Source organism: Ranitomeya imitator, chromosome 3 (assembly GCF_032444005.1).
Source record: "Ranitomeya imitator isolate aRanImi1 chromosome 3, aRanImi1.pri, whole genome shotgun sequence".
Lineage (NCBI taxonomy): Eukaryota > Metazoa > Chordata > Amphibia > Anura > Dendrobatidae > Ranitomeya > Ranitomeya imitator.
The window spans coordinates 169,492,109-169,507,759 of record NC_091284.1 but is presented as its reverse complement, the minus strand read 5'-3'; the positions used below and the strand labels follow the sequence as shown (position 1 = coordinate 169,507,759).

General features: G+C 41.7%; 1 protein-coding gene across 1 annotated transcript in view; it reads left to right on the top strand.

Annotated features, from left to right (window-relative positions):
* Positions 1 to 15,651, top strand: part of DYNLT3 (dynein light chain Tctex-type 3) — a 74,071-nt gene that overhangs the window by 7,507 nt on the left and 50,913 nt on the right. Inside the window, exon 2 of the mRNA XM_069761601.1 lies at positions 5,939 to 5,980. Coding sequence (XP_069617702.1) covers positions 5,939 to 5,980 — 42 coding nt within the window. The remainder of the gene's footprint in view (positions 1 to 5,938; positions 5,981 to 15,651) is intronic.

Below are 15,651 nucleotides of genomic sequence, written 5' to 3'. Positions count from 1 at the left end.
CTAAACTTTTTTTATTCTAATTTACTCATCTAAAACCTAGGGGACATAACTACAGTATGAAGACCTGGTTGGGGACACGACTACAATATGGGGACCTGGATAATAATAATAATAATAAAAATCTTTATTTATATAGCGCCAACATATTCCGCAGTGCGTTACAGTTTAACAGTTTCAAACACAAAAGTCATAAGTAACAACGTTATCAATACAATAATTAAAGCAAAATAAGACGACCCTGCTCGTGAGATCTTACAATCTACAATGAGGTGGGGGAGATACAAAGTACAGGTGTGTATTTACAATGATGTATTTACAATCATGGTCCAGCCATCTTCAGGGGTTGGGGAATAGATGGGGACATATCTACAATATGGAGACCTGGATGTGACATATCTACAATATGGGGACATAAATACAATATGAGGACCTGGATGGGGAAATAATCACAATATTAGAGCCTGTATACAGGGACACAACTACAATATGGGGAGCTGGATGTGGGCATAACTGCAATATGAGGGCTTGGATATGGGAACATAGCTACAATATGGGGACAAAACTACAATATGAGTGCACATTTGTTATCACCACATCCATAACAATCCAAGTTCTAAAAAATAAAAAAAAACAAAGCAAAAATGTTCAAGAGGTGTATAGAAAAAAAATGGTATAACTAAAAATGTCACTTTGTCCTTCAAAGAATGCAGCCCCTCAAATTCAATATTTTTCTATATGCGACCCATATACCCAGCCGAGTTTGAGGCCCCTGGCCTAGAGGAATTGAAGAGGAGACGGGCTGTACTGTATGTGCAGTGTGTTTATATTTATATGTGTATGTCCTGTGTGTGTGCATGTATTTACATGTGTATGTGCAGTGTGTGTATATTTATATGTGTATGTCCTGTGTGTGTGCATGTATTTACATGTGTATGTGCAGTGTGTGTATATTTATATGTGTATGTCCTGTGTGTGTGTGCGCAGGTATTTACATGTGTATATGTGCAGTGCGTGTGTGTATATGTATATGCGCAGTGTATGTGTGTATAAACGTGTATGTACAGTGTGTGTAAAAACATTTCTATGTACAGTGTGTATATACATGTGTATGTGCAGTGTGTGTATATATACTTTTTGGATTTCGGTCAGACGCCTTTCACTCAGCCGAACCAGATCTACACTTTGCACTGACGAGGGGCAGTACCCCAAAACACAGTGTCTGCAAATTGAGATTCTGGTTTGGCTTTTATCCTAAGTCATGTGACAAGGCTCGTTAAAGGGTCGATATAGACTTTTAGGATTGCTACTTCCAATAGGTGGCACTACAGTTCTAGTCCTCTTCCTCTCTGAAGAGACAATTTGCGTATGTATATGCACGTGTATGTGCAGTGTGGGTATAAACATGTGTAAGTACAGTGTGTGTATACATGTATATGTGCAATGTGTGTGCAGTGTGTGGGGGTATAAACATGTGTATATACAGTGTGTATATACAGCTGAAACCAGAAGTTTAAATACCCTATATAAAGAGACACATATGCATGTTTTTCTCAATATCTGACATGAAATCAGAATGTGTGACCACCGGCCCCTTACGAAGCCACCCAGTGTGGCGACACGCGTCGGGCACGCTTTTCAGCCCTCCTCATGTGACTCTCCATTTAGGCAAGGCCATGTCTTTTCTCTAGTTTTCCCTTTATGCACTTTGTCTACCAGTCATGCATCCCCATTCATTTGTCTGCACTACACTATTTTAGTGTGTGTTCATAGTGATTTATATATTACCGTGATTTGGTTTGTCATCTCCATTATGTTTGATCATCATTGTACTCTCTATTATGACATGTGTCAACAATTCTTTGATAGAGACAGTTTTATTGGGTTGCAATCTTTTTTTGCACACTCACTTCATTTTGACATGTTTTCTGTGTCCCCCTGATTGTCTCGTATCCCCACTTTATCTATAACCTCATCAGATTTTTTTTATCAGGTCCTGTTTTGGTGTGCCGAGCATATAGATTTTTATTAATATCACTAGATGGTGGCCCGATTCTAACGCATCGGGTATTCTAGAATATGCAGTATACGAAAACGTGGAAGCTCCAGCTCCAATAAAATGGCAAAATTCTTTATTAGTCCAACTTCATTAAAATGGACATCCTTACAGAGTAAACAGGGCGCAGGTGGTTACATGAATATAGGCTACGCGTTTCGATCACACAGGATCTTATTCATGCCCATGAATTTTACATCGTTGGACCTTACAGATCCTCGTAAGGTATGTACAGTTAGGGCCAGAAATATTTGGACAGTGACACAAGTTTTGTTATTTTAGCTGTTTACAAAAACATGTTCAGAAATACAATTATATATATAATATGGGCTGAAAGTGCACACTCCCAGCTGCAATATGATAGTTTCCACATCCAAATCGGAGAAAGGGTTTAGGAATCATAGCTCTGTAATGCATAGCGTCCTCTTTTTCAAGGGACCAAAAGTAATTGGACAATGGACTCTAAGGGCTGCAATTAACTCTGAAGGCGTCTCCCTCGTTAACCTGTAATCAATGAAGTAGTTAAAAGGTCAGGGGTGGATTCCAGGTGTGTGGTTTTGCATTTGGAAGCTGTTGCTGTGAGCAGACAACATGCGGTCAAAGGAACTCTCAATTGAGGTGAAGCAGAACATCCTGAGGCTGAAAAAAAAGAAAAAATCCATCAGAGAGATAGCAGACATGCTTGGAGTAGCAAAATCAACAGTTGGGTACATTCTGAGAAAAAAGGAATTGACTGGTGAGCTTGGGAACTCAAAAAGGCCTGGGCGTCCACGGATGACAACAGTGGTGGATGATCGCCGCATACTTAATTTGGTGAAGAACCCGTTCACAACATCAACTGAAGTCCAGAACACTCTCAGTGAAGTAGGTGTATCTGTCTCTAAGTCAACAGTAAAGAGAAGACTCCATGACAGTAAATACAAAGGGTTCACATCTAGATGCAAACCATTCATCAATACCAAAAATAGACAGGCCAGAGTTAAATTTGCAGAAAAACACCTCAAGAAGCCAGCTCAGTTCTGGAAAAGTATTCTATGGACAGATGAGACAAAGATCAACCTGTACCAGAATGATGGGAAGAAAAAAGTTTGGAGAAGAAAGGGAACGGCACATGATCCAAGGCACACCACATCCTCTGTAAAACATGGTGGAGGCAACGTGATGGCATGGGCATGCATGGCTTTCAATGGCACTGGGTCACTTGTGTTTATTGATAACATAAGAGCAGACAAGAGTAGCCGGATGAATTCTGAAGTGTACGGGGATATACTTTCAGCCCAGATTCAGCCAAATGCTGCAAAGTTGATTGGACGGCGCTCCATAGTACAGATGGACAATGACCCCAAGCATACAGCCAAAGCTACCCAGGAGTTCATGAGTGCCAAAAAGTGGCACATTCTGCAATGGCCAAGTCAATCTCCAGATCTAAACCCAATTGAGCATGCATTTCACTTGCTCAAATCCAGACTTAAGACGGAAAGACCCACAAACAAGCAAGACCTGAAGGCTGCGGCTGTAAAGGCCTGGCAAAGCATTAAGAAGGAGGAAACCCAGCGTTTGGTGATGTCCATGGGTTCCAGACTTAAGGCAGTGATTGCCTCCAAAGGATTTACAACAAAATATTGAAAATAAAAATATTTTGTTTGGGTTATGTTTATTTGTCCAATTACTTTTGACCTCCTAAAATGTGGAGTGTTTGTAAAGAAATGTGTACAATTCCTACATTTTCTATCAGATATTTTTGTTCAACCCTTCAAATTAAACGTTACAATCTGCACTTGAATTCTGTTGTAGAGGTTTCATTTCAAATCCAATGTAGTGGCATGCAGAGCCCAACTCGCGAAAATTGTGTCACTGTCCAAATATTTCTGGCCCTAACTGTATATTCTTGGTTTATTATTTTTTTTTGATTTACAGATCGAGGGTCTTCAGTGAGTGGATTGAGAGTAGAATAAATTAATACAACAACCTTTGTGTTTTTTTCATTAAATTAATTTTTAATAATGTGTGTGTGTTTTTTTTTAACCCTTTACTAGTATTGGATTAATAATGGATAGGTGTCATAATTGACGCCTCTCCATTATTAATTTGGCTTAATGTCACCTTACAATAGCAAGGTGGCATTAACCCTTCATTACCCCATATCCCACCGCTACACGGGAATGGGAAGAGAGTGGCCAAGTGCCAGAATAGGCGCATCTTCCAGATGTGCCTTTTCTGGGGTGGCTGGGGGCAGATGTTTTTAGCCAGGGGGGGCGAATAACCATGGACCCTCTCCAGGCTATTAATATCTGCCCTCAGTCACTGGCTTTACCACTCTGGCGGAGAAAATTGTGCGGCAGCCGACGCCAATTTTTTCCGCCATTTAACCCCTTAATTTACTAGCTAGAACGGCCAAATTTTGCATAGACACACTACTGACATTAGTAGTGTGGAATATGCAAAAAAAAATGGTGATATGAGATGGTTTACTGTATGTAAACCAGGTCTCATATCATGTCGGGTTTTAGGAAGGAGAAAGCAAAAGCCGGTAATTGAATTACCGACTTTCTGCTATATCGCGCTGGATGAAATATTAATATATATACATATATGTGTCTCAATGACACATATATGTATATATATATATATATATATATACATATTCTATGTGTACACATTTATTCTACCTATTCTACTGTAAGCTGTCAGTGTGATTTTACTGTACACCGCACTGAATTACCGGCTTTTCTCTCTAACAGCGCTGCGTATTCCTCACAAGTCACACTGCTGGTCCCTGTGTAATCCGTATTTTTGGGGCTTCCATAGACTTTCATTGACGTTTTATTTGCGCAATACGGTGACAAACGCAGCATGCTGCGATTTTCTACGGCCGTAGAAGACCGTATAATACTGATCAGTTTAATACGGCAGATAGGAGCAGGGGCATAGAGAATAATTGTGCCGTATTTTTTGCGAGTTTTACGGACGTAGTTTCTGCGCTCTTACGTCCGTAAAACTCGCAAGTGTGACGCCGGCCTTACATGACATATTTTTACTATTGATGCCGCATAGGCAGCATCAATAGTAAAAGGTTGGGGGGACACAGGGTTAATAGCGGCGTTACCGCCGGCATTAACCCTGTGTTAGCGGTGACCGGAGGGGAGTATGGAGCGTGCGGGGAGTGGAGCGCCGGGGACACAGTGTGGGGAGTGGAGCGCCGGGGACACAGTGCGGGGAGCGGAGCGCCAGGGACACAGTGCGGGGAGCGGAGCAGCGGGGACACAGACTACGGGGAGCGGAGCGCCGGGGACAGTGACTGCGGGGAGCGGGCGCCGGCCACTGACTGCGGGGAGTATGGAGCGGTCATTTTCTTGCCCGTCGCGGATTGGTCGTGGCTGTTTTGCGGCGACCAATCAGCGACTTGGATTTCCATGATAGACAGAGGCCAGGACCAATGAATATCCGTGACAGAAGGACAGACAGACAGACGGAAGTACACCTTAGACAATTATGTATATAGATTGTATTTTTAACAATTTTGTGCACACATAATTCCCGTTTTTGTCTCTTGTTTGAGGGCTGTGGCTCTATTGTGAGTAACTTTGTATACCTTCTATGTCATTTTATGACTTTTAAAATGTTTTTATATGTTCTTTCAGTTTTCTTTTGTACCAAATAAAATATGTGATCCCTGAGTTCATGTCTTTGTTCTTTGGTCTTGATTTGGGGACTTTAGTGTTACCCCCTGGTTTCCCTCAATTTGATGGAAAACATAGGTCTGCATGCAGCACAATTCGTTATGTCAAACTTTACCGAACTACCGTACTGATATGATAAACTCGTTAGACATGTCAGATAACTTTTCCATTCCCCAAATAAACACTCCACATTTTATTGTTACAGAACCCATTCGACGGAGATGAAGCAAGCAGTATTGTCAAAGAGGTAAATCTGCTTTGCATGCTTTGTAGGTGATCATACTGTAGACTTTATAAATGCTTTACTTGAAAATTACTTATAACTTGGATGTCAAAGCTAAATCAATGGAGTCAAGTGTGAGATGGGTGGCAGATCCTAATATCTCTAATTTATCTGCAAAACGTCATATTCCTTTTAGCTCCTAAATCTGCATAAATAAAGAAAATCAATAGGGTCGAACTGTTTGAGTAAAATGGCAAAATAAAATAATTTCTACACATAGAAAAGATCACTGAATAATAAATATACAATCATAGCTTTTACGCCAGTGTTCTGGCATAAAAAGCTTTGAAAAATCAAATAACTTTGGTGCAACCGGGGATTTTTTTTGCCTGCCATTTAAACTGATTTCTACTTAAAGGAATTGTCCCATCTTATGATATTGATGATATTCAATATTAGATCGTGGTGGGCTGACACGTGGCACTCCCACTGATCAGCTTTTTTGATCTTTTTTTTCTTTCATAAATTAGTAATACACATAAAAATAATCAGCATTTTAACCCCAGGGGTATTTCAGTTTTTTAATTTCTGTTTTTTGCTCCCCTTCTTCCCAGAGCCATAACTTTTTTTATTTTTTTGGTCAAAATGGCCATGTGAGGGCTTGTTTTTTGCGGAACAAGTTGTACTTTTAAATAACACTATTGGTTTTAACATATAGTGTACTGGAAAACGAGAAAAAATTCCAAGTGTGGTGAAATTGCTAAATAAAATGCAATTCCACAGTTTTGTTTTACCATGTTCACTAAAAGCTAAAACTGACCGGACAATATGATTCTCCAGGTCATTACGAGTTCATAGACACCAAACATGTCTAGGTTCTTTTTTAATTGGTGAAAAAAAATTCCAAAAAGGCGCCATTTTCCGAGATCTGTTGCGTCTCCAATTTTCGGGATCTCGGGTTGGGTGTGGGTTTATTTTTTGTGTGCCGAGCTGACATTTTTATCCATACCATTTTGGTGTAGATACGATCTTTTGGTCGCCCGTTATTGCATTTTATTGCAATGCAGTGGCAACCAAAAAAACGTAACTCTGGCGTTTTGATTTTTTTTCTTGTTATGCTGTTTAGCTAGCGGATTAATTATTTTTTTATATTGATAGATCGGGCAATTGTGAACCCAGCGATTCCAAATATGTGAATATTTGATTTTCTTTTATTGTTTTATTTTGAATGGGGCGAAAGGGGTGAACTTTTAATTTTTTTTATTTTTTAATATTTTCAAAAACATTTTTTTTTACTTTTTGCATGCTTCAATAGTCTTCATGGGAGGCTAGAAGCTGCAGTACTTTGATCGCCTCTGCGATGATCAGATCGCCTGCGTGTATCAGAAATGCTTACTTGCTATGAAAGCCGACCACGGACGCCTGCACAGTGGAGCGCGTCACCGTGCCGATGTTTAGCGAGTGTCATGGATCCCTTCCCCGTGGTGTCACTTATTTGTCACGTGTCCACTCTCACACATGACTTGGGGTTGTGCCTGCAAGGGTTAATCTATCTCCCCACTCTCAGTTCCAGCATTCAACCTCTCTCCTATGCTGTAATGGGAGCATAAATCACTCACCGACCCAGGCCACACACCCGCTCGCACACGCTGCCACCACTCATCGAATACATGGGCTAAGAATACTAATAAAAATATGTCTATCACTCATAGGGCTCACACACCTTAGGCTATTTCTTGAAGCTCATCAAGAGAATGCCAAGAGTGTGCAAAGCAGTCATCAAAGCAAAAGGTGGCTACTTTGAAGAACCTAGAATATAAGACATAATTTCAGTTGTTTTACACTTTTTTGTTAAAGGGAACCTGTCACCCCCGTTTTTTCAGATTGAGATATAAATACTGTTAAATAGGGCCTGCGCTGTGCGTTACAATAGTGTATGTAGTGTACCCCGATTCCCCACCTATGCTGCAAAATACATTACCAAAGTCGCCGTTTTCGCCTGTCAATCAGGCTGGTCTGGTCAGGTGGGCGTGGTGACATCGCTATTTTCTTCCCCAGCTTTCCGTTGGTGGCGTAGTGGTGTGCGCATTTTGCAGTGACGAATCCACTGCGCGCACGTGAAGAAGCAGCGCGCGATCTGCGCTATTACCCCCTGTCATCGGTGGGGGCGGCCATCTTCCTGGGGCCGCGCATGCGCAGATGGAGTGCTCTGCTGCACGGGGCTTCAGGAAAATGGCCGCGGGATGCCGCGCGTGCGCAGAAGAGATCGCGGCGGCCATTTTCCCAAAGCCAAGTTTGCATCTCGGCTTTGGGAAAATTGCCGCCGCGATCTCTTCTGCGCACGCGCGGCATCCCGCGGCCATTTTCCTGAAGCCCCGTGCAGCAGAGCACTCCATCTGCGCACGCGCGGCCCCAGGAAGATGGCCGCCCCCACCGATGACAGGGGGTAATAGCGCAGATCGCGCGCTACTTCTTCACGTGCGCGCAGTGGATTTGTCACTGCGACATGCGCACACCACTATGCCACCAACGGAAAGCTGGGGAAGAAAAGAGCGATGTCACCACGCCCACCTGACCAGACCAGCCTGATTGACAGGCGAAAACGGCGACTTTGGTAATGTATTTCGCAGCATAGGTGGGGAATCAGGGTACACTACATACACTATTGTAACGCACAGCGCAGGCCCTATTTAACAGTATTTATATCTCAATCTGAAAAAACGGGGTGACAGGTTCCCTTTAAGCATAAAATTCCACATGTGTTAATTTATAGTTTTGATGCCTTTAGTGTGAATGTACAATTTTCATAGTCATGAAAATACAGAAAAATCTTTAAATGAGAAGGTGTGTCCAGGTCATCTGGCGTAGCACCCCTTCTCTCTCCATCTTGGTCAAATAGCTCTTACACAGCCTGGAGGTGTGTTTGGGGTCATTGTCCTGTTGAAAAATAAATGATGGTCCAACTAAACACAAACCGGATGGAATAGCATGCCGCTGCAAGATGCTGTGGTAGCTATGCTGGTTCAGTATGCCTTCAATTTTGAATAAATCCCCAACAGTGTCACCAGCAAACCACCCCCACTTATCACACCTCCTCCTCCATGCTTCACGGTGGGAACCAGGCATGTAGAGTCCATCTGTTCAGCTTTTCTGCGTCACACAAAGACACGGTGGTTGGAACCAAAGATCTCAAATTTGGACTAATCAGACCAAAGCACAGATTTCCACTGGTCTAATGTCCATTCCTTGTGTTCTTTAGCCCAAACAGGTCTTTTCTGCTTGTTGCCTGTCCTTAGCAATGGTTTCCTAGCAGCTATTTTACCATGAAGGCCTGATGCACAAAGTCTCCTCTTAACAGTTGTTGTAGAGATGTGTCTGCTGCTAGAACTCTGTGTGGCATTGACCTGGTCTCTAATCTGAGCTGCTGTTAACCTGCGATTTCTGAGGAAGGTGACTTGGATAAACTTATCCTCAGAAGCAGAGGTGACTCTTGGTATTCCTTTCCTGGGGCAGCCCTCAGGTGAGCCAGTTTCTATGTAGCGCTTGATGGTTTTTGCCACTGCACTTGGGGACACTTTCAAAGTTTTCCCAATTTTTCGGACTGACTGACCTTCATTTCTTAAAGTAATGATGGCCACTCGTTTTTCTTTACTTAGCTGCTTTTTTCTTGCCATAATACAAATTCTAACAGTCTGTTCAGTAGCACTATCAGCTGTGTATCCACCAGACTTCTGCTCATAACAACTGATGGTCCCAACCCCATTTATAAGGCAAGAAATCCCACTTATTAAACCTGACAGGGCACACCTGTGAAGTGAAAACCATTCCCGGTGACTACCTCTTGAAGCTCATCAAGAGAATGCCAAGAGTGTGCAAAGCAGTCATCAAAGCAAAAGGCAGCTACTTTGAAGAACCTAGAATATAAGACATAATTTCAGTTGTTTCACACTTTTTTGTTAAGTATATAATTCCACATGTGTTAATTCATAGTTTTGATGCCTTCAGTGTGAATGTACAATTTTCGTAGTCATGAAAATACAGAAAAATCTTTAAATGAGAAGGTGTGTCCAAACTTTTGCTCTTTACTGTATATAGACTGTATATATGTTTTCAGGAATATTTGAGCCCACGGATCCATTATATGTCCATTTTGCAAGGTTGCAAGAAAAAAACACAGTACGGATGCCATATGGGTTACATACGGAGGATGACATGCGTAAAATACGCAGCCACACCCTGCTGATGGATGACATACGGAACACTGTTTTGGAATAATTTCTGCGTATTACGCCTGTAAAAAACGGACCTTATTTCCTTACGCTGAGTGTGACCCCGGCCTTAGAGTGGTTTCCCAGGTATACGTTTCTACGCCTATGGACTTGCTCTAAGTAAAAAACACTTCAGTGACGCCTCTCTTCTGCTGTTCCTTTGTTTGCTGACAAGCTGCAGCAGTGAAGTCAGCGGTTGTGCTCAAATCCTGAAGATATACTTTTCTACATAAATAAATGTTTAATCCAGCACTTGAGATTATATCCAATACTAATTCTTCTATTAGTAAAACATGGTTAAAAACCAGGGAAACCTTGGAGTGGCGAAGTGAATAACTTTTCTCCTTTTAATAATCTTTATATAGCGCTAACATGTTCCGCAGCACTTTACAGTTTGCACACTTTATCATTACTGTCCTCGATGGGGCTCACAATCTAAATTCCCTATTATCAGTATGTCTTTGTAATGTGGGAGGAAACCGGAGAACCCAGAGGAAACCCACGCAAACACACAACATACAAACTCCTTGCAGAGTTTCCAGCGCTGCAAGGCTGCAGTGCTACCACTGAGCCACCATGCTGCCCTTTGAGTATTATTTTATTAGACATTCATTTTAAGAGGATTTTTATTATCTGACATCACATTTTGTCAGTAAAGTTTTAAAAACAGAGTCAAAATGAGGACTTTTTTTTCTAGGTCATCTAAAATATCCAGTTTAAAAAAAAAAAAAATTTGCTGGAAGAATAGGACAATGTCCTATGAGTTCATTTTGATCGTTCACAAATAGCTTGTCCCTCGTAAGATTTCTAGAAATTTCAAATTTCTACGTACACATATTTTTTTTTAAATTTATGTAACATTTTAGTAAAAAAACAGAATAAAATCTAAAGGAGAAAATAATAAATCTATACCTATAAGCTACTACCATGTGGGGTTCTCTTTCCAAGGTGGGGTCATTCTGGAGATGTTTTTTACGATAAAAAACTACAAAACCTCAGCAAAGACATTGTGGTGGTGGAAGTCTTTTGTCAGCTTTTGGCACAGCAGAGGCATACATCACACACACATGGCACACAAGCATACATCACACAAGCTTACAGCACACAAGCATACATCACAAATATATGTCACACACGCGAATATATACCACACAAGCACGATACACAAGCTTACAGCCCACAAGCATGGCACACATGCATGCATCACACACGCAAGGCACACAAGCATACATCACACAAGCACAGTACACAAACATACATCACACAAGCTTACAGCACACAAGCATACATCACACATGCATATCACAAAAGCACAATACACAAGAATACATCACACGAGCTTACATCACAGAAGCACGGCACACAAGCATACATCACACAAGCACAGCACACGAGCATACATCACAAAAGCACAACATAGAAGTCACACAAGCACAGCACATGAGCATACATCACAAAGGCACGGCCCAGACATCACGAAAGCACGGCACCCATGTCACACAAGTGTGACATATACTTCACATAAGCATACATTACATCACACAAGCATACGGCACACAAGCATACATCACACAAGCATACATCACAGACACGGCACACAAGCATACATCACATAAGTATACTTTTCACATGTATACATCACACAAGCCCGGCACACAAACATACATCACAAAAGCATGGCACAGACGTCGCACAAGCCCGGCACACAAACATACATCACAAAAGCATGATGCAGATGTTACACAAGCCCGGCACAGATGTTACACAAGCACGGCACACAAACATACATCACAAAAGCATGGCACAGATGTCACACAAGCCTGATAAACATACATTACAAAAGCATGGCACAGACGTCACACAAGCATGGCACAGATGTTACACAAGCACGGCACACAAATATACATCACAAAAGCATGGCACAGACATCACACAAGCACGGCACACAAACATACATTACAAAAGCACGGCACAGACGTCACACAAGCACGGCACACAAACATACATCACAAAAGCATGGCACAGACGTCACACAAGCATGGCACACAAACATACATCACAAAAGCACGGCACAGACGTCACACAAGCATGGCACACAAACATACATCACAAAAGCACGGCACAGACGTCACACAAGCATGGCACAGATGTTACACAAGCACGGCACACAAACATACATCACTAAAGCATGGCACAGATGTCACACAAGCCTGACAAACAAACATACATTACAAAAGCATGGCACAGACGTCACACAAGCATGGCACAGATGTTACACAAGCACGGCACACAAATATACATCACAAAAGCATGGCACAGACGTCACACAAGCCCGACACACAAACATACATTACAAAAGCATGGCACAGATGTCACACAAGCATGGCACAGATGTTACACAAGCACGGCACACAAATATACATCACAAAAGCATGGCACAGACGTCACACAAGCCCGACACACAAACATACATTACAAAAGCATGGCACAGATGTCACACAAGCATGGCACACAAACATACATCACAAAAGCACGGCACAGACGTCACACAAGCATGGCACAGATGTTACACAAGCACGGCACACAAATATATATCACAAAAGCATGGCACAGACATCACACAAGCCCGGCACACAAATATACATCACAAAAGCACGGCACAGACGTCACACAAGCACGGCACACAAAACATACATCACAAAAGCACGGCACACATGTCACACAAGCGCAACATATACTTCACAATAGCATACATCACACGGACACCTGTCATATGTCATTAGAGCACAGCACAGAAGTAGAGTGAATGCAAATACAGGATACACACAGCACAAAGCATACAATTAGTACTGCACAAATCACATCCTACATGTAATCCAGTGCTGATCTCCAAGTTCACTTACCTACATGGAAGACTCTGGCCAGTTAATTAATCCCTTCTCTATTGGCAATAATCCCTGCCCCCATTCGGTTGAACAATCTTCCTACCTAACTATGTGAACCCCTCTCATCACCCTGTGTGCAGCTACACCACCTGCATGTAAAACACGCATGAAAAATTACGATCAAAAACACCCAACATCACGTTTTTTGGAAAATTACAAAAAAACTTTATTTACATATAAAAGGACATTTAACAAAGCCAGGGGGAAATGGACTCAGGCCACAATGTGCACGAGGAAACGGCAGGGGTACACACATGAGGGTAAATGTAAAGAAACCAATATATAAATATCACGGTCCCAAAATGAGACTCAGCCAGAATCTTAGTAACAGTTAGAACAAAATGTAATGTTACAACCAGCCATGCAGAGCAAAATATACGGCAAAAAATCATGCATCTATAAATACCATGATATGGCTAATATTCTAATATGCATAATTACCTGAGCAGGCAGGGAAGAGCGATCACTCACAGCGTGTACCCACCCCAACGCGCGTTTTGGCGTGATAGCCTTTTTCAAGGGCATGTAACACAGTGGTAAAAGCTTGGAGACTGAAGCAGCCTTTTCTCCGACCCTGATGATCAGCATCAGATGCCAGATCCCTGTATGTGCTGAAATAGCTGCATGTCAGCATGGAAATAGGCAATGAGAGATGATGTCCTCTGTGCAAAGTACAGTGCTCTCTGTATAGAGAGATGTAAAGCAAGATGGGAAGACAGTTATAGTGTTGTTTTACTGTACAGCGTGACTAGTGTAGCTGTATTACCATGGGAATGCCTGCACTCACAGGGCAGATGTGCGCTCACGAGTAAATGCATTATGGGAGGTGATGGCAGACGTTGGGTGACGCTATCCACACCCACACAACCCTCCCAAGGAGAACAAAAATAGTGAAAATACGTCACATGGCACCAAAAAAGCCTAGTCTTAGCTGCCATCTGATCCATCACGAACAACCAGTGCAGTCTTTTTGCCGTATTTTCTTTCATGAAATGATATTGACACTTTAACTTTAGAACACATCAATGTATTTTGGATCATATACTGTACTATAAATCCAGAGGCATGCCAAAGTAAAAACTTTATTTTAAAATTGTCACATGTGAAATTGTAGAAAAGAGTGTCTTCAGCACGTTTATTGCTGTATTCAAAAATGTACAAAAAATACCAACAGAAAGCCCCTGTTTGTCCTGAAAAAAAAATAAACATCATTTTTTTTTACAACGTTATAACCTGTTAAATAAAAACAAAGCAAAATTATATCATTTGCTTTGGGCCCAGAATACTTGAAGGGGAAGGGGTTAAGGACACGCTGTAGTGTTGCCATGTGTATCTGATAGACAGTGACATAATCCATCATCAGAACAATGTCTCTATTCATTTTCTGTAAGCGATTCATGGCAGCTGAAAAGACCGAGCACTGGAAAATGATTCCTTTGAAAGATTTTCAATGCTGACTTATTACAAATACATCATCTTCATACCAGTATGGATGGACATTTACTCATTTAGATACAAATAATAGTATCTATGACTGATTCCAGGGTTCTGCCATTTTTGACAAGAAGAATAGGGCTCCAGACTGGGTTTTCTTATTGTAACAAAGCAATTTAAAAAAAAAAAAGCAAAATTGTAAAACCAAACCACCAATGTGAACATAACTAACTTTAGCTGAGCATGGTATTGAACTTATTAATCAATAGTATTTTTATCTGCAGATGGTCAACAGTCAGCAGCTGCACACAAGGTTGAATTTTCAGGCTTGGTTTGTATTGTAATTGGGACTAATCTCAGTTCCAGTTACAGGGAGAAAAAAATATAATAATAGTGCTATTATCCTGTAGATATGGGGTTAATAGTGTTCTAATGACGTGTGGCACTGAGAGCCCCGTTGCCAGGAGGAAATTTACTTTATTCATCCCGGCAGTGTTCGCTATTCAGACACTTGGCGGTGCCGGCACAGCTTCAGTCACCACTCTGTGTATAGAGAGCAGCAGTTGTAGCCGAGCCCTTGGCACAGCCGGCTCTAATAATGAGCGAGCTGTCAGTCAGCGCCAGGAGCGCTCTTGCAGCCGCCACTCTTTAGTCACAGAGTGGAGATTGAAACCTTGCCAACGCCACCCCGTGACTGAAAGAGCGAGGCTGCCTGTGGGAATAAAGTTAATTTCCTCCCAGCAGTGGGGCTCTCAGTGCGGGTGCAGCTCGGTGTCAGAACACTATTAACCGGCAAATGAACCCCATATCTGCAGGTTAATAGCGTTATTTTACATGACAGGTTCCCTTTAAATGTTGAAAATTTCCCCCCCCCATAAGTCTTTTATGAGGAGCACAAAGTATGAAATAACTGAAAGACTGAAGAAAGAAAATAAATCAAAGATGAAAAATATAAAGCCCCTCCAAATCACTGATTTTATACCCACCCCTATTGATAAAAAAAAAATAAAAATATGTCAAAGATTTTAAAATAATTCTTATGGAAAGG